Genomic DNA, 25617 nt, shown 5'->3' on the forward strand with positions numbered 1-25617 from the left:
GTTTATAGTCGGTGAGCTGTTCATATTTGGTCGGCTAGTCGTCGGTAGTCAGTCGGGATAATGTCGTTATTGTCCTAATATGATCGGGAAATCGTCGGGAATTGGTTCGTCGGAAAGTTGTCGAAAAAGCGGACATAACGACCTTTTCCCGATTGTCGGGGCCAACTTCAACTGACCATTTATGGATGTCGGGCCGATCATTTTGTGCTACTAGGGTTGGCGGTTTGAATAACGCGCCATATTCTAGTCGAACACTGCCACTTGTCATTTCAACACTTGTAGCACTCCTGTACTGTAGCGTCTTGAACACAACGCTATCTGTTTGTATTTGTGTGTGAACCGAGGCGTGAACACTAGCGTCACCTTAAGACTTTCATTGACAGCCACCTCTAAGCTTATTGATTTTCAATATCTACCGCTTCGAACACACTGTTCCCATGCTTTCGGCCCTCGCTATGTGTTCATAGGATTTTTGTTTTTGCTTATCTCGGTATCAGGAATAACCTACCGATGTTTGTTACATTAATTAAGTTACATCCTGCATAATAGATATTTCTTTGATGAGCTATGTGTAGATGTGTATACAAATATGTCTGTGTCGCATGTATGAGATGCATAGTTATGCAGAAACAGAAACAGAAAACAAATTGGTGTCAAGCATGGAGTTCACCATAAGAAAACCATTATCCACGGTGTGCGAAAGTGGATGCAGTGATGCAAAAGCTCATTTAGTTCCACCACTATAGAATTGTGCGAGGTATATTCTCCTACGTAGACTACCTGAGATATATATTGTGCAGGTGGTAGAACGTTAGTAATGGGTGAACTAAATGAGTTCTTGTACAAATATCAATAAAAATTGAAGTAGTAGTTCAAATTGTTAGAAATTGGAAAATGGAAAAATCTAACACAGATTTATACGTGCTTTTCATATTTATCTTCCTTTACCAGTATAACCACCGTCACTTCGCTCCTGGTACTTTGGGACGCACATTCGGGCTTCCGCACGAGATTGTCAGATTCGCCCTGTCCTGGAATAGAGATCTTGCTTGTAATTACCACCACCTAACACACATTAGTGCGTGTTTTTTGTACTCCTCGGTTTTAGGCATGATTTATGACATGTCGATTTTAGGCATAATTTACAACATATTTTTGCACTTACATCATAAATATGTGTGCCATTAGTTGGTAGCATCCTTTCATAAGAGCATAACATTTTTAAAAAGGGTTTGCGACGAATTTTACCAAGAAAACGTTGTGTTCATAGCCATAAAGATTAAATTCTAATAAGTTAACATGTACCGAAAAATACAACGCCGCCTATAAACTACGATTCGTAAAGGTATTTAGAGTTGATTATGAGGTAATGAGTTTCAGTGGAACCTGTATTGTGAATATGCACCTATAATATCGAAAATCTTATTACATTAGAGAAAAAATAATTATTTCTATTTCTCAGTAATAACGGTAAACATATTTTATTATTTTACACTTTATCTGGCAACAATACGATGAAAATCTAGTAATTAATCTGTGGGGCCTATGTAAATATTGTGTCATTGTCAATATTTCGTCTAAATCACCAGCCGATTGTAGCAGTTGTGAATTTTGAATTTGAAAAGGTAAGAATTAGCAAGTTTCAGAAAAATGAGACCTGAAAAAAATATCCCACTGTAGTGAGTGTCCACACAATTCTATGATCAATCTTCAAAGCACTTTTAACAGCTAAATTAGGTTATGCCTTTCTTCCTCTCGAAAATGAGACAACTAAACTGAAATGAAATTTTCCAGCAGTGTGTTGTTATTTTTTCTTTATTCATCGTTCTTCATAATAGTTAATAGTGTATACAAGTATAAACCTTTTAAATGTCAAATAGAAAGTCAGTAGTGCAAAGATCTTTCTTTATTCAACGCCTAATATCATTTATTGAATGTAATTTCCAATATAGTATAGAAACAAAGCATGTCCACGTCTGTAAATATACAAGTTACATTGCGCAGACATAGTTTGGTTTTTTAACTAGTTGTATCTCATGAAACATACTTCGGTTTTATGTTGCAGAGAGTTGATCCTAATAATTTGTCGTATAAATAATTATTAGTTGTTCGAATAATGCATAATTGTTTCAAAGAGTCCATGTAGTTCAAATTTGGATTAACTGCCGCAGATAGCGGTCCCGAAATACAGAATTTACAGAGGAATGAATAGAATCAAACGAAACGTCAGCATGAAAGTAACAAAATGGAAATAAAAGTAATCAATGTAGGGTGATTAATTAGAGTGAAAAATAAAGTTAAATTCTGTACTATATTAGCTCGCGTATTGGTGTGGTATTAGGTAAACAGGCAATAGAGCATAATATTGCAGTGTTTCAAACTCATTGTCTTATTCACTAACCTAGAACGTACATGTTGCAGTAAGAGCGGGAACTAATAAGAAAGTTGTATCTGAACTAAATGTTGTGAAATGGGGCCAAATTTTGGGTGCTAACCCGTTTTATGGAGATATGAATTTTAAAATTCACGGAAGAATGTTACTTAATTTCATAGTCAAAATATATCGGGATTTTATCTCTTCTGTGTATAATAAGGTAGATATAAAATGAAAAGTGTGCTCTTTACCATGTAGCACTCCATAAGAACGACATGATGAAGCAGTTTCGTAACTAAAGTCTTGGGGGCCCTCCCGCAGACAGCGTGCAGCGGGGCCCCTTGTTTACGTCCCACTTCACGATTTGCGGACCCCCTGATTGATGGCTTGAGGCCCCCCGCAATGCGGGGTCTGCGGGGCCCTTATTTACGCCCCTGTGATAAAGTGAAGTACTATCTGAAGGCAGTGTAATCATAAAAGTTTCGTAAAGCTGTGCCGCACAAGGCATGTATTTTATGCCATGTAAATCTCCACTATTCTCCTTTATGCGTGTATTCACTGTCGTTGACGCGGCATCTCCCTACGGACGTATTTCTTCGCTATCGCTCAGGCCCCTCTGCTGCGCTCCTTTTCTGACTCGGTTAGTTAACATTCGTGTTTTTAGTGGATACCTAGCACAAGTTGGTTTGTGTTTTAAAGTTAATTTGCATTTTATGCACTGCAGTTTATATCCCATTTATGCAAATGCTGTAGTTATACTCTGTCCTCCTAAAGCCAATTTGCACCCATTAATACAAACCCTTACTTAAGAAACACTTTCTAAGCTAGTAAGAATGCATTTCCTGCTATGAGAAATTCATATTTTATAAATACGAGTATCGCTTGTGTGGTAACCTAGTACACGATAGAAGTATCTTCGTATGTAGTTTGTAATTTTTGATGTCCCAGGGACATACATTTGATAGGAGAATCTGTCTCCATCCTCTCTCTAAAATTTATTTTACATAATAATCTTCTAGGGCGTTGTTTATAGTGCTAGTTGGAAACATGAGGTGAAGATTCATTATTTTTTGTTATTTCTCAATAAATGTAGTTTTCAACTTCTAACAGTTTTAAGATACTAATTTAGTGCAGTAGTACAATAGAGATCAATACATACCTGGTGATGAGCAAGGAAAGCATGAAAATAAGAAATATTTGTGATTAACAGTTAAAGAGTGAAGGACGGAAATGAAACAGAGATAATTCTAGGTAAGGTATATTAAATTACAACAAATAAATAGTAATACAATGTTAAAAACAAGTTCATGTAGTTCTAATCCGAGACTGCCATCTGCGAAAGATTAGACTGAAATTTTTATGTTAGTTGAAGTACATGTATGGCTTTATTTTTTGGTTCCCAGAAAAGAAACACAGCAAAGTTCGACATCACTGTATTTTAGTAGTATTAGTTGCGTGTGCTCAGTGGGGTTGTTCTCTCAGTTTCATTGACAGCTAGAAGTAAGAAATCCAACACAAAACGTTGTTGAAAAAACGGCTAAATCCATTTGACTTATCATGGTCGCTCTCCATTATTTCTTGTTTCCTTCATTTTCGTTCGTGTCAATCACTTCCATCTGGGAAAAAAATCGTCTTTTTATCTGAATTTTTGTTAGGTTCTCTCATTTTCTCTTTAATGAAATAAGTTCAAAAACAAATATTAATTTCTTAACTTCATCTATGTTTTTCAATATCCTCCATCTAGGAAATCATGGATTGGTGGAAGATGTTACAGATTAAAGCATTTGCTTATCCACGTTATCCTTAATATATATACTAACATAGAGGACTAAACCACTAATAGGTATGTATTCAGTAGCTTTGCTCTGTCCTTAAAATTAGCCAGCTATATTTCAATTGTAATTCTCAACCAATTCCTCTGCCCTCCTCGCTGGTTCAGTGGCTAGTGCGTGTGCCTGTACATGGTCCCACTTTTGATTCCCGATGGCACTTTCATTATTCATTCGTCTCCTTTAGTACAAAGGGCAAAACCATGTTACTTCAGACTCAAACCGATGCTTGGGGCCCTGGGTTCGATCCCAGCCCCCGCCAAGTGAACTTTGTAGTGGACAAACACGGCGTGCGTGGGTTTTCTCGGGGTTCTCCCGTTTCCTCCCACTTTCTTCATTCCACCATTTCATTCATTACTCATCATCACCTTCTCCTTTAGCCTAACCGGCATAACCGTGGGACGTAAAACTCAAGATTTCATTTCATTTTTTAGACTCAAACCGCCTTATGCAGAGTCGATTTAATGTATGATTAGCTTCAGACTAAAGGCTTGACTACAGCAGGAAACATGTTAGTCGAACTCTTTAGTATGGCTCTAATCACACGTCAGAACTACTCTGCATAAGGCCTAAAAACTTCATTTTAAATAAGACCTGGTCTACCAGCAGCATAAAAACAGTTTGTCGTTTGATTTGTTTGTTTGTTCACGTCCTTTTTCAGCGCCGAGGCTATATGAGACATAGACCTACAGTTATATAGATTACATATAAAACTGACTGTAATAATTATCGAGGCATTTCTCTTCTGTCAACATCCTATAAAATCCTTTCAAATATTCTGTTAGCAAGATTGACCCCATACGCAGATGAAATTATTGGAGATTATCAGTGCGGATTTAGACGAAATCGATCAACTATCGACCAAATATTTACCATTCGCCAAATACTCGAAAAGAAGTGGGAATACAATACCCCGGTACATCAACTATTTATTGATTTTAGAAAGGCTTACGATTCGGTTAGGAGAGAAACATTATACAACGTTCTTACAGAGCTTGGAATACCGAGAAAGCTAATTAGATTAATTAAGATATGTTTAAGTGAATCCCAAAGTAAAGTCCAGGTAGGAAAACTTTTGTCCGCGAGCTTCCACGTCGAAAATGGCCTGAAACAAGGAGATGCGTTGTCGCCATTATTATTTAACTTTGTGCTGGAATACGCCATAAGGAAAATCAAAGATAGCAACCAGGGCCTAGAGTTGAACGGCATTCACCAGGTTATGGCATATGCTGATGATGTAAATTTAATAGGGGATGATAGGAGAACAGTAGAAATAAATGCAGAGATCTTATTAAACGCTTGCAGGGACATGGGTTTAGAAGTAAATGCAGAGAAAACTAAATACATGGAAGTGCGTCGGGACCGTAATACGGCAAATTGTGGAGGCGTTAAAATATTAAATAATACTTTTGATAAAGTGGATACTTTCAAATATTTAGGATCAATATTAACAGACGAAAATCATATTCACGAAGAAATTAAATGTCGACTAAAAGCAGGGAATTCGTGTTACTATTCGGTTCAAAATCTCTTGTCGTCGCGAATTCTGTCGAGGAATTTGAAGCTTAAAATATATAAAACGATAATCATGCCTGTTGTTCTGTATGGTTGCGAAACATGGTCGCTTACTCTGAGGGAAGAACATAGACTGAAAGTATTTGAAAACAGGATCCTGAGAAGAATATTCGGACCCAAGAGGAACGAGAATGGGGAATGGCGGAAGCTTCATAACGAGGAACTACATAGTTTATACGGTTTACCCAACATTGTTAGGGTCGTCAAGTCTAGGAGGCTTAGGTGGGCAGGTCATGTAGCTAGAATGGAAGAAAGTAGAAACGCTTTCAAAGTCTTGACTGGTAGACCCATAGGAAAACGACCATTAGGTAGACCTAGGCGCAGATGGGAGGATAATATTAAGATGGATCTCGCAGAGATAGGAATACAAAGTAGAAACTGGATCCAATTAGCTAAGGATAGAAGTCAGTGGAGAGCTTTGGTGAACGCGGCACTGAACCTCCGGGTTCCATAGGCCATAGAGTTAGTTAGTTAGTTAGTTAGACCTACAGTGTAAGAAGAAATCCGAATCACCATAATATGTTCAAATTGTTAATGCTAACCCAACTACCAGGAATCTAACTCTTTCAGGCCAAACTTAAGGGTTGAGTTTCATAGTTCCTTGCCTTTGGTACTTATGGAGTTAGTATAGTGATCACCACACTCTGACCTCCTTTACTTCTTCAAGTAAAGTGGCTGAGTGAACCTCAAAGTCACATTGAAACGAAGGTAGAACGAGAAAACTTCCCGTTTCACCTGGATCGAACCCAGGCCTCCAAAGTGGCAGGTAGTTGTCTTACCAACTACGCTACCGAGGTCCTCTCTGTATTCATGTATTATAAGATTTGGAAGGAGTAGGAATACAAAAAAAAGTCAATATTGTGAGAAAACTGTTTAGGGTTTCTTTTTCTTATTGAAAAATATTCCCTACCTATCACATGAATTCACTACCTCAATAAATAAACGTATTATTATTATTTACTATTATCTACATCAGTGATGATAAACACAGGGATCCTTTATTATCTTTGTCAACAAACAGGCTATTTAGATTGCTTTCAGTTGAATTTTTTCCTTCATTTCATTTAACTAAAACTGTTCATAACTTTGTGAACCAAAGGTCTCCGCAGGAAAATATTCCTTTCTTAGCCTTCTATTCACATCGAAACAGTATACACAGTGGTCTTTTACTAAATTGAGATTACAGCATATCCAACTTCGGGGTCACATCGGTTGTTTAGGTGGGTTTAGTATTTGGAAAGAAACTGGTTCTTGTCTTCTAGAAGGTAATATCACGGCCTTCGTCTAGTAGGAGTGAAGAAATCAGGGAAAATCTAGACAAACCAATGACGGCGTGCCGACGTACCACCACCAAAATAAAGTCCGTGTTCAACTCTGAGCGACCAAAGTGATAATCATTTTATTTGGGATCAGCATAGGGTATTACTACTTGTTTTCCTTGCAGAGTACCGCAATTACCAGGATATACTGTATATCACTGCTGCGTGCGATGCAGGATTCTGTGGAAACCCAGAGCGTGACATGCTGACAAAAGGTATCTGCCTTCTGGAAAACAATGCACCCATTCGCTGTACGAATGTTGGATAGACAGATGCACGATCCTGGGTATGAACCCGTCATAGTTCCCGTTTTCTCTTGACCGCACACCATCTTCTTTCTATCTCTTCCCAACCATGCAGTCATTTCCTAGGGGCATGTACTTCTACAATGTTGCCACGCTGCTTTCTGAGGTGCAGTAATAGATTTCTGACCATTGCACATTACTTCACGTTCGGACCTATAAGACAGCAACGGTGCAGAGTTACGAGCTGTACATTACCATATGAACTACATAGGTATGCAGGATTACACATGTAAAATTTCATCGCTCTGTAATATGTAGAAGTGGATGAGGGTAAAACTTTCTCTCGCACCTCTCGTTAGACTGCAAAGGCTCTTTCCTGGTAAGATAGTGAAATCGGCCCTTGATCCAAATTGGGTCGCTATTGGCCAAAAAGGTTACCCTTGACCTAAAACTACCTTTAAAAAATTGACCCCCTACCCCCTCCCCTTACCGAATTATCGTGTCATACTTGCTCAAAATTGAACATTTTTTTTTTAAATTTTCGTGGGGGTGGTCCAAAAATTTTGAACGTTTCACAGATTGTAGATACTATCTAGATGCAAATGTGCATTTTTTCAAAACTATCGATTAGTATTTGCCTTATTTTTTGCGCGTTGAAAATTTTTAAAAAATTTTAGAAAAATTTTTTGAGGGGACACGTTCCTGATTTTTTGGTTAAAAAATTTGTTATACCCTTATGTGCAACATATATTTTTTTTCAGGGCCTGAAAGTGATGGCAACATTGTCAAAAGGAAATAAAACTGAAAACAAACGTGTTTTTCGCACAGTTTTTCCACCATTTTAGGGTCCTCAAGGTGAGGACCCCCTTCAAACAATCCTTTGCCAAAGTTCACAATTTTCCTTTCTCTTGCGTCCCTTCTGCTTCTGTCGTTTTTCGGCTGCTTCGATTGTGTTCATTCCGAAACAGAAACACCAAATATATCTCCGCAACACTGCTTCCACTTCATCCGACTGTTGCACAACAAAGTTACATACAGCTCGCGGTAGAGAGCGCCATTGTGTGTGACCACTGAGGCAAGCACTGATAGATACGAGGAACCGTTGCGAGGTTTTAACTTTGCAAGAGTCGGTTGAAGTGGAAGCACTGTAACAGAGATATAGTTGGTGTTTTTATTCCGAAATGGATAGAATCGAAGCAGCCAAAGAACGACACAAGTAGAAGGGACGCAAGAGAAAGGAAAATTTTGAACTTTGGCAAAGAATTGTTTGAAGATGCTTTCCCCCTGAGGACCCTGAAATGATGGAAAAACTGCGATAAACACGTTTGTCTTCAGTTATATTTCTTTTTGACATTGCCATCACTTTCAGGCCCCGAAAAAATATATCTTGTACATAAGCGTATAACAAATTTTTTAACCAAAAAATCAGGAAGGTGTCCTCCCCTAAATTATTTTCTACATTTTTTTGAAATTTTCACTACGCAAAAATGAAGAAAATACTAATCGATAGTTTTGAAAAAATTGCATATTTGCATCTAGATAATATCTACAATCTGTGAAACTTTCAAAATTTTTGGACCGTCCCCACCAAAATTAAAAATGATCAATTTTGAACATCTATGATGCGATAATTCGGAAAGCGGAGGGGGTAGGAAGTCAAAAATTGTTTTGGGTTAGTTTTAGGTCAAGGGTAACCTTTTGAGTGAATAGCAATCCAATTTGGATCAAGGGCCGATTTCACTATCTTACTAGAAAAGACCCTTTCAAAGAAATCACATACGAGCAAATTACCCAGAAACTATTGATTTACGACTCCCGATTCATATAGGCGAGAATGTTTCAAAGTACTTGTAGAATATCCCCTTGCAAGGAATGCATCGGATTACCAGTCACCCTATATATATTTCCAAATAGAACAATACAGTTCGATAGAAGCTACACATATCAATATTTTTCATTATTTTACAACTTGTAATTTAGTACCATTAGCTCTACCACTAAAAATTCATAACTAAACTTTATTTTCTCTACAATTTAGTTTCCTGTGTCATTTTCTTGGAACTTTTGTCCTTTAACCAATCACACTCCAACATCTCAATAAGATTATAAGCAGCTTCCTTTTTGATATCCTCTATTTTTTTCATATAAATATTTCATTGTTTCGTGATTAACATTATTAATAATGGATTTTTTTTAAAACATCGTTTACACAAACAACAGAAAGACAATAGCCAGAAGCAACCATAATATTGATTTTGTCTTTGTTTCAGAATCATAATTATCAACTTTGAACCACATATATTTATTTTACTTTCATTTAGACTGTGCTAAAAAAAATATTTTTATTGTCAAAAAGATTTAGCAATGCTATAGATTGTTTTGAATATCTTTCTCTTCTTCTTTAATAATACCGAAGGAAGCACGAAGGATAAAGAAAGAGAAAAGTGACAAATTAATGAACTGGACAAGTGGACTGTTAATACATGATCTATGGGATAAATTGTTAGAACAAATTGAAGTGAAAAAACAAGATTGAACATATTTATATGTAATTCATATTCATATATTTAATATTATATATAGTTTAATATTGTTATAGTTTAAGTTTGTATATAGTTATATAGAGTTTTATATATTGTTATTTTATAGTTTATTTTTATGTCTATATATATATATTTGTGCTGCTGTCTTTATAATCAGTTGTATGTAGTATAGTCTGTTATTTATTTCTAATAGGCATCAGAGGTAGATTAAGAGAAAATGTTTTAAGGCATTTGGCCAAGTATAAACAACAGGTGTGTCTGGAAAAGATAAACACAGGTGGGAAGGTAATTAAGTCAGGGCAGGTGGCCGAAAGATGACGCCCGGGGAAGTCCGATCCAGGTGGCTTCTCATGCACACAAAGACTTTCACTTTTAGTATAAATAACTGCGCTCTAAGATATCTCTTTCAGTTAGTGTCTGATGAAGACAACGTTACGTTGTTGAAACTATTACACTGGAATTTAGCTTTTAATAAACAAGTGTATATACTCTGGTCAGAAGTGTTTATTATTTCTTTAGTGAGTTCCAGAGTCGTGATGGATAGAGTTAATAATACCAATTGTATATTCTTGTAAATAATTTCACATATACATACCCATATACACACTTGCAATTGTTAAGTGCAGGAAAGGACCAATGTTCGCTATTTCTAAAAACTGCTTTCTCAACTCTAAACAACCTCTTCTCTCAATATACTCAGAACATCTGAGTAACAATATTCTTTCACCTCTCTTAAAGTCAAGTACATAACTTTCCTCTCCTTTTGTTGATACGACTTCAAAAAATTCTCTGACCTTTTTTCATTGTACAAGTTCCATAGTATGTTGCATCAAGGTATAGATCGTACATAGTTTTGATTTTAAGGTGTATTTAAAAAATGTGGAAAATTAACTTTTCTTTAACTCTGTGACCATTATATGCGTCGTGGTTCGGATTAACTTTTTATTCTCATATATTCCCCTTTTTCTTAATCTTAATTCCCAGTTACGCTACGACGATTATGGTCACTTCCCATGCCTACAATTCTGACTTGCGGTGACTGGGAACACGGCAGACGACAATGTAGACAACGTAAAAAATATCTGTTAAGCTACACGCATAATAGAACTAAATATTGAATGTACGACAAATGACAAAATCACTTTTTGTAGAAAGAATATAATGTTACTGTATAGACACAAATGTTACATGCATTCAAGCCTCAAATATATCTATAATTAACAATTCATTATTAATGAACGCTGAGGTGGCGTGACTGAACTAAGAGTTGACTCACGTGCTTCTTCGGCTAGCCTGACGAGTCGCTCCCTCGACGTCCTGTATCCAAATACGTGTGTTGTTTCAGGAGTTGAAGTCCTAGGTTTGAGTCCCGACTGCTATCTCCTCAATAAGTATCCCAAGTTGGTGCTATGAGGATGATGTTTAATCCATAGTCTCGGCTGACTCGTGCTTTGGGGCTTGGCTTACATTCGTTATGGTGAATAACAACTCCGACTGACTAGTCGCATCAAAACGTTTTCGTAAAGGGAACTATTATATTCAACTTCCAAACACTTTAGTATTAGAACATAAGTTGCACTGTTAATTAATTAACTACTTAACTGGTTCACCTCGAAGATGCACACGTTATATTTAGGCAGCAGTGAACGCTGCTCTTGTGAAAGCGCGCTACGATACGAAAATTAGGAGCAGGAGGACTCCCTCAGACTGCTTGCTGCAGACTGAATGCTTTGTCCAGTTCACTATTCTATACATGTTCTCGGGGCTGGAGGTCCCCGGTTATGACGTATAATACCAAGTTCACACTTTGGCTGGAGAAGTGCGGATATTTTAAATAATCGAATCAGCGTTGGGTGATGACAAGAAGTAAGATGTTTTTGCAATTTTCCCGTTTTTCCGGACTCAGAGAGTGTTCACAAAGGAAATCATTGTCTCTGCAACGTATGCCGATATTTGGTTACAAAATCTGACGGAGGCTTACCAACACAGACGAAGATGCATACCAAGGTGATGAGAGAAGAGTTTCTAGAACATTTGGAAGTATACGAGGGTTGGTTAATAAAGTTCAGAATAAGTCCATTTTTCCTATATCTCTTTTAAATTTAGAGAAAATGAGCCTTAGGCCGGTGACAACTCTTCTAAACCAAATTTCTTAGGAAAGGATGATAACGATTGTGATAGAAAATTGATACTATCTAAAATCTTAATATTAGCCTTTGGTATTTCTAATAAGATTATTTTAGAACAGTTATGTATAATGTAAGGTTTATTAGCATGTTTTATACAGTAGTGGATAATAAAGTAACAGCCATAAGACTTAGAATTTGGCCAATATGTGTATAACCATTATTATTTTATATTAACCATTTACAAAATTCATAATTTGTCTCAAAATATATTTATTACATTCAAAATCGTGTGTATTATGTAAATAGGTTTGTGAATACCTGTATCGTGTTGTGATTCGTAATGAAAAAGATTTTTCTGTGTACTTTCATTTATTGTTACGTTTAATGTGCTTAATTAAGAACTTTAATTTGTATCTTAAATTCATTTTGCCTCAAAACATCATTGTTCTATTCTTCGTACGTTTCTTTGAATTCTTCGCAATTAGATATGTGCTAATATATCTTTTTTCTCTTTAACTAAATTCAGAGTATAATCTTCTATATCCCAAGATTTGTACAGGATAATAAACAAATTTAAAATTATCAATTAGCATTATATCTCATTGTCATTAGTGTCTCTTAATATTGCATACACTCTCATTATTACAACATCATTTCTGTCTTTTAAATTGACCTTAACATTGGTGATTATTTCGTTTAGTAATAATATGACAATTTATACAAATCTAATATGCACACGCTTTATTTACTTCAGTGCAAAATCTTATTACAGTCTTTACATTTATATATTTTCCTACATACATCTGAGTACTTATCTTTACATGTCTGATTATAACAAAATCGATTACATTTTTTAAGGATAAATCTTATTTGTATCTACTTCTTCGTGTTCAGGGATTTAGATAAATTACGAACAGGAGTTTTGGGGTTATATTCTTTATGTAATTCTTTATTATTACAAGTTTTATCACAATAATATCTACTTCCAAGAAGTATGTGCATACTATTGAGTCAAAATGATTTCCAATCTTATATAAGTGGATTTTTACTTCGTTTTCCTTTCCAGAATAAATAATAGCATCCATATTCTCAGCACATATAATTTTGATTTGAATATCTAGCCCGATGGCAGAACTTTCTTTGTCTTTCTGCGATGAGCTTTTGTAAGTCAAAACTTTTTTGCCGGAATTCCAAAATAAAAAATCTAGATCAAGTATTTTGAAGTATTCGATGTGAATAAGCACAAAAAAGCATGTTTCGCTTTTCAGCTGCATAGAACTTGCGTCAAAATTCCGACTGGCGAGTCAAATTGTCTAATGAATTCTGCAAATTTCCAAACACGCACTTGCCCGCCTAAATAGCAGAAGCTAAAATTTGATTAGAGGATGAATAGAATACAATACACCTCGAAGTCCGATAATGTCCAGATAGAGTATTCACATTCTTCCCACTGGGTAAGTCGGTCACATAAACGTTATAACCTCCATGACATTATGCCACTTTCATTTTGTAAAGAAGAAAATAACATCAATCGTCAGTTCCAGCAGAAGAAACGCTTCTGATTGTTAAAAATACACTTTACGCGACGTAAAAAACAGTTCAAACTATTTTTATGCGAGTCTCGATGCATTTAAGACATCTACACATAGTAGGCACGTTTTTATACTTTTCTCTTGGTTATTTTGTTTTCCTCTGGCAATTTTCCTGTACAGGCGCGGCAAATTTTCTGTATCACACCGCAAATAGCGGCATGTTCTGCTATGGGGATATCTAGTAGTTGCTCACACTGTTTAATATCACTGTTTAAAATCTTCTTCACTCTATTGTCATACACAATTACATAATTCCATCGTTAATTATGTATCTTTCTTTCACGTCTTATTTAATATTTTGTGCACTTAATTCCCTATCCATTATTACATATTTATAATTTAAATCTAGAATTATTGCGCGAGGACAACATAATTTATCCTTGTTATTCATATTAGTAATACATCTGTTCTTTTTCCTCTATTTTCAGCAATGTTTAATATTAGTTTGTTTTACTTCCTCTTGGCATATTAATTATTTGAATGATAAATGTTTCGTGACTATCCACAGTTTCATCAGAAGTTAAAATTTTTTGCATGTGATTTAATACATTTCTAGCATTCAGTTCGGTTGTAATTAAAGTAGATATACTTTTAGTACGGAAACCATCATTCTATGGAAGAATTCTTATCTTGTCGGCCGCTCTAAAATTGGAAGTTCTTGTAGCTTCATTAATCATATCATCCATAGCTCTGTGTAATGTTTTCATTTCTTGGATATATGTATTTTTTCACGTTGCTCAGTTTTGTCTTGTAATCTGTCAAGCAGGAATTAAATTTATGTTTGTATAGTGGTTCAGTTATCTTAGTAATCTTAATTTTTCAGTTTTAAATAAAGAATCATCAAATAGAGATAACTTCCTCAAATGTTTCGACATTAATTTTAGTAATTTTTGTGGGATTTTACATCTAGAGAATATAGTAGGGTAAAAGTAGCCGAAAATTTCACATAACCCAGAACTAAATACTATTGAAATGATTTTTTGCTGTAACGTTAATGGGTATGGGTACTCTTCATAGGCGAAATGCTAAAGCATGGAACTTTGCGAAAATTGTTCTATGAGTACTTGAATTTTGGACCACAGTTTAACAAATTTTGCTGTTTGGATTTATGTAAGACATTTGATATAACCATAATTATTGTTTATATGTATATTTTACATATTTATTTTGTCTCTAGTAATGTTTTAAATTATTACATTGAAAATAGTTATTATATTGCGACATTTTTCTTATACAGGGTGGTTCAAAAGTCTGGCACCATAGGACAAATAGGTAAAATATATGTGTAACATATTGATATAGCTAAAAATTATTTTGTACGTTTATTTTACATATTTATTTTACTTTTGTGTAAAATATTTTACAATTTGCACTTATTGTAAGTATTTTCATTATCCTTTCAGGTGTCTTTAAAAATTGTAGTGAAGTATCAAATTAAAGATATACCACATTGACTTGATCCCTAGTCCTCCGTTGAAAAGCGCTGCTATCGGCTGAAGGAATTCCACTCGCTTTATCTCGCTTAGCAACAGCTGAACCCTTATTGGTTCAACGCGTGGGTGTGAGCCTTAGTTCGCATTTTTGCCACGGCTCAAGACATTTTGGCAGCACAATAGTAAATGATTAATTACAATTCCACAAAAATGGAAAGAACCAGTTACAAGGATGATTTATGCGTCATATGCCAGAAAAGACCGACGAAGAAACAAACACAGTAATCAGGCGAGGATTACCATCGCTAACAGCAGCTAATCTCAACAGGGAAGATAAAAGAACTGCAAAAATATCTTAGTGAAATATCTGTCATGCAAAGCCCACCATTTGTTCTAGTACATCACAGCTGCCGCCGTCGTTACACGCATGAATATTACATAAAAAAGGATAAAGGAATTGCAGGACCGGGGTCCCCAATAAAGAAAAGAAACTTAAGTTGGACGATGTACCTTTTGACTGGAAAAAGGACTGTTTTTACTGCACGAAACCAGTGCACCTAGCTCATCAAAATCGAGCAAGGCGAGATGGCTTCACCGTTCGCACCATACCATTTGGTGAACATGTTCTTTCAGTGTGCAAAAAACGCCAAGACGAATGGGGAGAAAGAGTGGAATGTCGAATGCAAGAGTGTTTCGATTTAGTAGTAGCCGAAGCTGTCTATCATAGTAATTGCCATACATTGTTCATGTCTAAAAAGAAAGAAACGCTACCAATGACGGGAAAAGCTGCAAAATACCGCGGGCGGCCAAGTAACGTGAAATTCGCAATAACATTTGATGCACTATGTGAGTGGCTAGAGCTATGTTCTGATTCAAGTCTGTATAGTTTGCAGGATCTTCATGCAAAGATGATAGAACTTGCTGGGAATGATGATGTGTGTATTCAGAGAAATGGTTGAAAATTAAGTTGCTTGAAAAATATGGAGAGCATATCACAATAACAGAGTTAAATGGAAAACCAAACGTCGCGTGTTTCAAAGATATGGCAAGTTATATTATTAACGAGAAATGGGATGAATCAAAGAGAGACAACATCGAGGAAGAAAAAATAAGAATTATTACAGCAGCCGCTAAGTTAATAATTGCTGATATGAGATGTCATAAGCAACAAGGGAATGTGTATCCTGCCCCATCTCAAGTTCGAAATATTCAGGAATTGTTAAATTTTACCCCTCTTTCTTTGAGAACAATGCTTGAATGTATAATTTCTAAAGACATGAAGGTGTGTAGCATCGGACTTGCCATAATGCAGTCGGCAATGCCAAGAACTGTGCTTTCCCCGCTGCAATTTGGTCTTGCGGTAGAACTCGATCATGTATATGGATCTAGGTAGTTGATTGACGAATTATGGATTTTGTGTTTCGTATTCAGAAGTTCGGAAGTACAAGCAGGATGTGCTAGAGTGCAGTAATTATGACGTGATCCATTCCAATGCTCCTCTACCTGCTTTTGTCCAGTGGTCTGCAGATAACGTTGATCACAATGTCGTCACTATTGATGGAAAGGGGATATTTCATGGTATGGGGATCATGAGAGCAGGTGTCTATACCAGCACTCTTCCGCAGGATGCAGTCATCAAGCGAGGGGCAAAAGTTAAAAGCGTTGCGTCATTGGTTAAAAACTGTGCCATTCCCATCCGAAATATTCCATCAATTCGCCAACTTCAACAACTTGAGTTCGCTCCAATGTTGCACTTACAAATGCCACACACTCTGCTACAATCACTCAATTTTGATCTCCTGTGGCACATCCATTCTACATTATACGACACTGAAAATAATCAATTCAGCTGGAGTGAGTTTATGCAGGCATATTCTACATCTGAAGCCTCTTCACCATCTCATATCACATTACTTCCCCTTGTGAACTTAAACCCAAATGATAAAATCTGTATCTACAGTACACTCTGCTATATTGAAGAGCAAGCCAAAAAGTTACAAGTACCCACTCCATCCGTAACTCTGGGCCAACCACTTCGGATAAAAGCCATTCAAATTGTCAATAGTATTGGTCTCAACGTTGTTTGTCGCTTAGGTCCGTTTCACATGCTAATGAGTTTTTTTTAGGAAGCATAGGATCAATAATGAGTGGATCTGGCATATCTGAATTACTTGGAACAGTATATGGAGAAAACACGGTTGTTCATATGCTCAACGGAAAAGAATTTTCAAGAGCATCGAGAGGACATTTTCTTGCACAGAGCGCGCTAATGTCTATCTTACTATCATCAGTCTTGCCCCCTATACCCTCCCATGAAGAATATGAGTATGTATTTGGTTCTAACCTCCAACATATCACAGATGCTGAGTTTACAGATCTGAAAAATATCTGCAGTTATATTGTAAAAGTTGATAAAGGAACTACAATAAATCCAGCGCAGGGTAATATACTATCGAAAGTGGAACAACGTGTCAACGAGCTGAAGCAAGAATTGTCTGTGCAATCTCGAACCTCAAAGTTATGGGTACAATACATAGAATGCATCAACACTGTTCAGATATTTGTAAGGGGCGAGCGAGAAGGAAATTGGAATCTACATCTTGCTGCTGTGACATGCATGCTACCCCTATTTGCTGCGACAGGGCACAATATGTATGCTAAGTGTGGACGGATATACCTTCAGATGATGCAGCAGTTACAATTTACACATCCGTGGCTATACGATCAGTTTAAAAACCATGGAAATCATGTCATCCGTCGAACATCAGAAAACTGGAAAGGAATTTCCTCAGACCTTGCAACTGAACAGAATATGATGCGTGTTATAAAGAGTAGAGGAGGTTTAACCCACGGTCGTGGAATGACACAAAATACGTGTGACACATGGATTCAATGCATGCATATATTTGGAGAGATGCATTCTGCTATGACATCTTTAACTGGAACTGAACGCCAACAGAGTGGACAACATTGTGAACTATTGCCCTCACGTATGAAGAGGGACCGGAGTGATCGAAGACTTATGATGCAATGGCTGGAAAAGCATAAACCTTTTTCAGTATACGACTCATCGTTGCGCAATGTACCCACTGGTGTTATAGCAAGAGTTGATGACAAAGTGAACTGTGAAGATGCAGACGTTGTTGGTAATGGAATACATCAGAAGAATGGAATACAAACCTTATAATGCCGTTAGATTAAAGAACACTGACCAAACAAAAACATTACAGCATGTAAGCAAAGGAGTTAACATTGGTAATAGTATTCACTATTTCGACAATCCAATTCTCTTCTGGCGACTTGCTACGCTCGTTGAGCGCGAACACATACCATCCCAGTATTTCGCATATGAACTCACTCCCACACCATCAGCGTTATTCTCTGGAGAGGTCATGAGGAAATCATCAAAAGCTGCACTAATTCATTCACTTATGAAAGGATTTGAGAGCCTTACACAGCAGGCATCTGAGGAACAACCTGAGCTATCAGAATCATTCGTTATTGATGACGGATGTTTGCTTCGACGTGTGGTATGGTCTAAACACCAGTCATGGATGGATGTGCTTCAGCCATACTGCAATTTTTATGTCAGCATTTTCATGTTCCATGCATAGTAGTATTTGACGGGTACACAAATGGCCCTTCCATCAAAGACCATGAGCATCAACGTCGAAGGATTCATCCTGCAGCACCCGATGTGAAAATTTCATTGAGGATACCAGCATACGATAACCAGTATGCGTTTCTCTCAAATGACAACAATATTAATCACCTAATAGATTTGTTGTCTACAGAGTTGAGTGCAAATGGTCACATCATCTACAGAGCACAGAATGATGCTGACACGTTAATTGTTTCAAATGCAATTAACATGGCTTTTAAGAAGGTACAAGTTACAGTTGTGTCGGATGACACGGATATATTGATGATGCTGAAGCATCATGCTGATGACTCGATGGGTAAAATTTTCATGAAATCACTTGCAAAGGGAAAGAGGCATGAACATAAACCACTCTATGACGTCAGAAGTATCCAGCGTCACATTGGTCCACTAGTTTGCAGGCATCTCCTGTTCATTCATGCTGTTAGAGGATGTGACACAACGTTAGCACCCTACAAACAAGGAAAGGCAAAAGTTCTGAAAACAATTCAAAAGAATGTAACCGCTCAAGAATGTGCAGAAGTATTTCTTTCAGATAATTCGCCAATGAATTCAATCTCAAAAGCAGGCAAGCAACTCTTCGTCATTTTGTATGGCGGTACACAAACTGATGATCTCCCTCTAGTTCGTTACAGAAAGTACATGCGAATGACAGCAGTAGCGTCAAAACCAGTTCCCGAGCAGCTCCTGCCTACAACCCGAGCCGTGGATTTTCATTCGTTAAGAACTTACATGCAAGAACAATAAGGGAAAACTTTATCAACTACAGAAATGGATCCTCTTGAATGGGGTTGGGTACTCAAAGGTCAACATCTTTATCACGAAACTACTATGAACCTCCAGCACCTGACTCCATCTTAAAAGTTGTACGTTGTCAGTGCAAAGCACTGGGAAGAGTATTATGTAGTAGCATGAGCTGCTCCTGCAGAAAACATAGATTAAAGTGTGTGTCTGCATGTCGATACTGCCATGGCAATTGCTACACTAATGGTCATGAAAGCGTAAGCATTTCCGTAGACGATTCATCATGCGATGAAAGCTTCTAATTAGAAAAGAAATATGAAAAAATACCCTTAAATTCACAATCAAACGTTGTGCTAATGTGCGTCAATATACCGGAACATTGAAGTGTATGTATCGTAAACTCTGAATTCGTGAAGGAATTCGCAATGAACGCAGTGGGACGTGTGTGAATGTGTATGAGTACTGTATATAATGTAAAAAGTGTATGGTGTATATGAATTCATAAAAAGTAGTGCTTATATTAAAGTAAATGCGCAATAAAACTTAGAACTCTCTAGCAAGGAAAGTGATCAAAATTTGTTTTATTAGTGAACCGAATACGGAACGGGTCATTAGGACTCGCATGTACAGAGGTGAAGGAGTAATAAATATTGGCAAGGAATGCAATCAAGACAGCATATAGAGAATAACTTCACAAACAAAATAAATAATAACCAGCAACTTGGTTGCAGTTACTTGCATACAAGGTTCAGAAACAAGGAACAAAACATTGAAATTAACGAAACATTTAGTTATAAGAGAATTCATAGAAATATTTTGTGTTTAAATCAAATAATAAAGTATTCATACATGATAGAAACAGGCTATGAAGTATAAATCATCATAGTGAAATGGGAATTCATACATATATATTTTAATTATTTTTACAGTGAGGAATCCGAAAACAACAATTCGAATTTTTTTAAGGTGACTCAGGGGCAATATGGTGAAAGCGCTGGGGAGACTTTCATTTTACAAAATTGCAAACTACGTTTGAAAATATTGAATTTCTATTTTCATCCATGTTTACCTCGCGACTCAGATGCATATTTTATCCGTTTGTTTTATCGTGCCCGACTTTTGAGTCACCCTGTGTATAACCATCCAATATTGAAATTTCAACACATTTTTGACTATAAATTGCCACTGTCTTGTTACGGACAAAATATATATTGTACTGCATGCATAAAACAACTTGTGTGTACTAACTGGTATTACTTCAATAGTAGCATTTGTTTCAAAAAGCCATTTTGCGTTACAACTTCAACCTGGAATATCTCGAATTTCGCAAACTTCCAGACTTTAGCATTCTCTGGTTAATTCACTCATAGCTACCTGATTTCATATCCCAAAGAACTTTTCAATAGTATTTAGTTCCGGGTCAACCTCTAATTTTACCCTACTAATACACTTTGTTTAAATGAAAATAATTGGGAAAGTGTTAATCTACTTTGCTTATCCTCATGTTGTTTACTATGATCAATTAGTTCTGCCTTTCTTAAACAAGAATAACCTCTTATATCTTTGTCCTTACATAATCTCTAATTCGACTACATTATATTTATTTAAATTTTTCATCTTGTTTTCTACTTTCACCACTTGATTCAATTTCATTTTTTCATACCTTTCTTAACATTACTATTAATTAAACTAATTTCGTCTTTATTATAGAGAAATCCTTTCTTAATACCACTATTATTAAAACTCATCTCTCTTATTTATTATATAAAAAATAATTTCAGTGTTTAATTTTCATTTTCAAATATAACAGTTAATATTCATCTTCATCACCACCAACTATATAGGAATTGCTGCTAACTTCAAGTTCATATTATTATCATCAAACAATTGTTATATTTTTTATTACTTTTCTACACAATCACGGAACATTATACATTCAAAATAGTTAACCAGTTAAAGGGAATAATGATTACATTCACATAATCATTTGCTACTATGGCATTAAAGGATATTTTCAAGCTACAAATCGAAAAAGCTTTTTTAAAATTGATTCTAAGTTTTATCAAATGTGGTATTTTTAGTACTAGAATATATTCGTAACTCTTATGTTTATAGTCTTGGACGGTTAAGATTATAGATTACCATTATTTATCTATCATCTTGTGATGTTCTTTGCGTGTGTTTCAAATATGAACATGCAGTGTTTTTCTTTCTTTGTCACTTAATTGTGTTTCTTGGTTTTACTTTTACAGAGTCAATTACTGAGCTCGTGATTCTGTTAGAGCAGTGGTAGATTCACTGAATGGCATAAATTGGAAAAAGCTGATTATTTCATCAATAAGCAACAAAACAATGGTAAGTGCTGTATTCAATATTATCGTTTCTACTATTTATTTGTTTGACAATATTTAAGATATCATCTGTGGGACCAATTTACGCTGGAATTAACAAAATTACAAACAATAACCACATTGTGAAACTAGAAGAAGTAAGCAAGCATACCAAGATTTACCTTCAAATGTTCAGTCTGAAATATTTCTGAAGCAACTGATAATCTTAAAAATCTCCAGCATCCGAAAGGAGTACTGAACGTACATAATTTGCTTGACCTCTCATCTAATTGTACATGATAGAACCCATTTTTCTAATCCAGAACACTAGATACATTTTTATTACTTAACCTTGCACTAACTTCCCCTACTGTCGGAAGCAAAGAATAATTTCTTTTCAATGCTTTATTTAGGTCTTTTGGATCTAAACACAGTCTTAGTGAGCCACCTTGTTTCTCAAATATAACTAAATTACTAACTCACCCACCAGGATTTTCCTCTTTACAGATGATTCTTTCTTTCTCCAACTTACTTAACGCATCTTTTAATCTTGGCTGGATTGTCAACGATACGCTTCTGAGAGGTCTATTTATCGGTTGTGCCTTTTCGTAAACCGTAATATGCAATTTACCAGGATATTTACCAACACCTTGAAATACATCATTGTTGTACCTTAAAAATTCATCTTTGTTTACAACACTTAGGGAGTCTAGTGACAAACGTTCTATTAACCCTAACTTTTACACAACCATTCAGACTTAATGGTTTGCATGCATTATTGTTGTCTTTAATTAATAAAAATATATGTTCGCTTTTACTTTTCTGTGAGTTCAACACAGATTTACAATACCAAGCGGTTTTATTTTTGTACCACCATAAACTTCCAACATCACATTTGTAGGCCTATATTGTGCTTTTGAGTCAATTTGCTTGTAAACCTGTAACGAAAGTATATTAGCTTCCGCTCCCGTGTCAAGCTTGAGCTTAACGTTTTGATCTTGCATATTTACCTTTTCAGTCCATTCACGCACTTCTCCCACTTGTTTAACCGGACAAACCTGGGCAGACGATGTCACTGCAAATCACAGTCAAGCTTCCGACTGAATTTGGTTATGTTGCACTCGCTTTATGGACTTTGCACCTCACTGCAAAATGGTTGTAGCCCTTGCACTTCTTATACTGTTTACCAAACGCCGGACAATTTGCTTTGTTATGCGACCTGTTACACTTTTTACATAAATACACTAACTGTGAAATACTATCACTTTTACGTGCCTTATTTACATATTTTCCTGTACCCATCTGCTTCTGTTTTTCCACTTACTTGCACTTTTTGTTGCCCCTGTACTTTTCTTTATGACTCCAATCGAAGCATCATTTTTATGGTGTAATAATTCAGTTTGCTGTTTACACAATTCTGCTGCTTTCCCTATTTCTATGGCTTTATCCAATGTAAGTTATCCAGCCAGAAGCATGCGCCCTTGTACTTTTTTTTATTACGAACACCTGATACAATACGATCTCGTATTACATTATTTGTCTGCTCACCAAAGTCACATGTCTTCACTAGTTTTTTTTAGGTCAGTCACAAAGGAATCAAAAGTTTTACCCTCTTCTTGTATGCGGGAATTAAACACATAACGTTCCACTACCACATTTTTGTGTGGAATGACATATTCCTCAAAAGCTTTGACTATTTGTTCGTAATTGTTACGTTGTTCATCAGTCAAGTTAAAAATATTAAAAAGGTTCAACTGCTTCGTCACCTTTTGCATTAAGTAATATAGCGACCTTTACATCATCCGCTTTAGCGCTATTACCTGAAGCCTTCATATATATATATAGTGAAGCTTTGCTTAAAACGTCGCCACGAAGCTTGGATATTTCCCTCCAATCTCCAATGCGTGATGATTCCATTTTTGCAGTGTTATGAAAACCACTTACTCGCCAACAGAACAGCTATGTTATTAATAGTAACGTCATGTCCACCTGGATACTAGAGTATTCATTGCGCCATATGTTGTAGCCTTTAGTCTTTCTTATTATACTTTAGGGCTGTCTGACTAATAATTAACGCATTAACTGTATTAAATTATTTATTACGAAAACCTATCAACCAGTGACTATATGCTGATTACACACACGCACGATAGGCAATGTTGCCAGCTCTACTGTCACAGAGTGTAATGTTCTTTTGTCCACACGAATACACTAATCCACACGAGCAAAGTGAACGTCAGTGGTTGAGGTACTGGATACCCCGCTGAGTTCAGGGTTTTCATTAACAATACTGGTCGGTCCTTTTTTGAAGGCCCGACACCACTTTTCTATATGCTGCCTTGAAATTAAGCTTTCTCAATACAGCTTCACAATCTGAATATGAATGTCAGCAGGTATAGTGCATTTGGCCCACAGGAACCGCACCACTGGACTCCTACTCTTGACCAATTTTCCAAACGATTCATCATTTTAAATGTTCATTTCTCGGGTAGGCATGACCAGAATCTGAAGTCCTCAAACCTACAACGAGAAAAATATGTTATTAGTCTACAAATAAAATTTCGTTAAACTACAGCGAATAACACAAAAGTTCTAAGTGTGGATCATTTTTCCTCGCCCCTCGTAATGTAGTCATTATGCAATGTTATACAATATTCATGTGATGGCGCCACATTACGAGGTTGTGATGGTAATCCTGTTTTATGTATTTCTAATAAATAAGCATTCCGGCATTCGCGTGGTATGAATGAGGAAAATCCAGGAAAAACTTCACTCAGGATTTGGCATTCCGGCCGAGTGTCGCACAAGGAGTCGAACCCGGAATTGCATGCACCAAAGGTAAGAACGTTAGCGACTACACTACGCAGGGCTACAAGAAGAACAGACAAGGGTATTTGACACAATATATTCGATCTATATTCTGCTCTCAATCTATTCTTAGTAGATCTACAAACGAACTAACATACCTATATGTGTTACAGCAGGTATAATAATTGTTTGAGATTTACTCTGTAATGGTGCGCCTTGCCATCACCAGCACCAAAATAACACCTTCCCACACCTGCCAGATATTTGTGAGTAAAAAATAAAAGGAAATTACTTCAAATTCAATTATATACAGGTTTTGTTGGAGAGAAGCTGCTCTTTACTCGACTTAGACGTTCGTATATCCAGATACTCCTCGAGATACCTGAACCGTTTTAAACAAAATTTGACGTGGTGATTCGAGACCGCGCGCTGAGTGTCGTAAGGGGTCGCATGTCCCGATCGGACATACCATTGAACAGGCACCTAGCCCAGGGGTGGGTCCGGACCCCTCCTTCGGAACCAGAAATGAAAAATTAAGGAAGGATGAAACAAAAAGAAACGAGTAAAAGAAGAATCAGCGTTAAAAATAAAAAGCTACAGCAAGGCTCTGATATCTGCACACTATCCTATGGCCCTCACCCCTGACTAGGTCTTAAATGTAATGGCACGAAGAAGGAAAACGAGATTACTTTTGTAAATATTTGTTAGACAGAATGAGGAAATTATTGACTGTCTGTTCCAAATCACAAGTTAAATAAGCAGTAGCCAGTCAGACGCAAACTTGAGCACAGGTTGTCAGCATATGCCCTTTTCATTGTTTCCTCACCAATTTAGCCTTACGAGGAACGCATTAGCCTAATTACTTGCAATATATGGTTGCAAATTAGCGGGATATCTTGGAAAAGTCAGGGAATTTGAAATTTCAAGCAAAATTACGGAATTCTCAGAATTTCTGCTACTAGTCAGGGAAATTTCACGCCTTCGAAAATATAGTGCCGTTCTGTAATGGTGTGGACATTTTTAATCATAATTTTT

General features: G+C 36.3%; 1 protein-coding gene and 1 long non-coding RNA gene across 4 annotated transcripts in view; one reads left to right on the plus strand and one right to left on the minus strand.

The window, feature by feature from the left end:
* LOC145678557 (uncharacterized) overlaps positions 1-25617 on the plus strand; it is a 112807-nt gene that overhangs the window by 11270 nt on the left and 75920 nt on the right. The window contains exons 1-3 of one of the 3 annotated variants that reach the window (XM_081748849.1): positions 1555-1625; positions 4119-4217; positions 21697-21799. In XM_081748849.1, the coding sequence (XP_081604975.1) occupies positions 21797-21799 (3 nt within the window). In that variant the 5' untranslated portion in view covers positions 1555-1625; positions 4119-4217; positions 21697-21796. Of the gene's footprint in view, positions 1-1497; positions 1626-4118; positions 4218-21696; positions 21800-25617 lie in introns of those variants that run through there. The other 2 variants (XM_081748848.1, XM_081748850.1) reach the window with 2 other exon arrangements.
* Positions 22531-25617, minus strand: part of LOC145678558 (uncharacterized) — a 154708-nt gene continuing 151621 nt past the window's right edge. The window contains exon 3 of the long non-coding RNA XR_014130405.1: positions 22531-24294. This is a non-coding gene — a long non-coding RNA (uncharacterized LOC145678558). The remainder of the gene's footprint in view (positions 24295-25617) is intronic.

Source organism: Thermobia domestica, chromosome 2, assembly GCF_964235325.1.
Source record: "Thermobia domestica chromosome 2, izTheDome1.hap1.1, whole genome shotgun sequence".
Lineage (NCBI taxonomy): Eukaryota > Metazoa > Arthropoda > Insecta > Zygentoma > Lepismatidae > Thermobia > Thermobia domestica.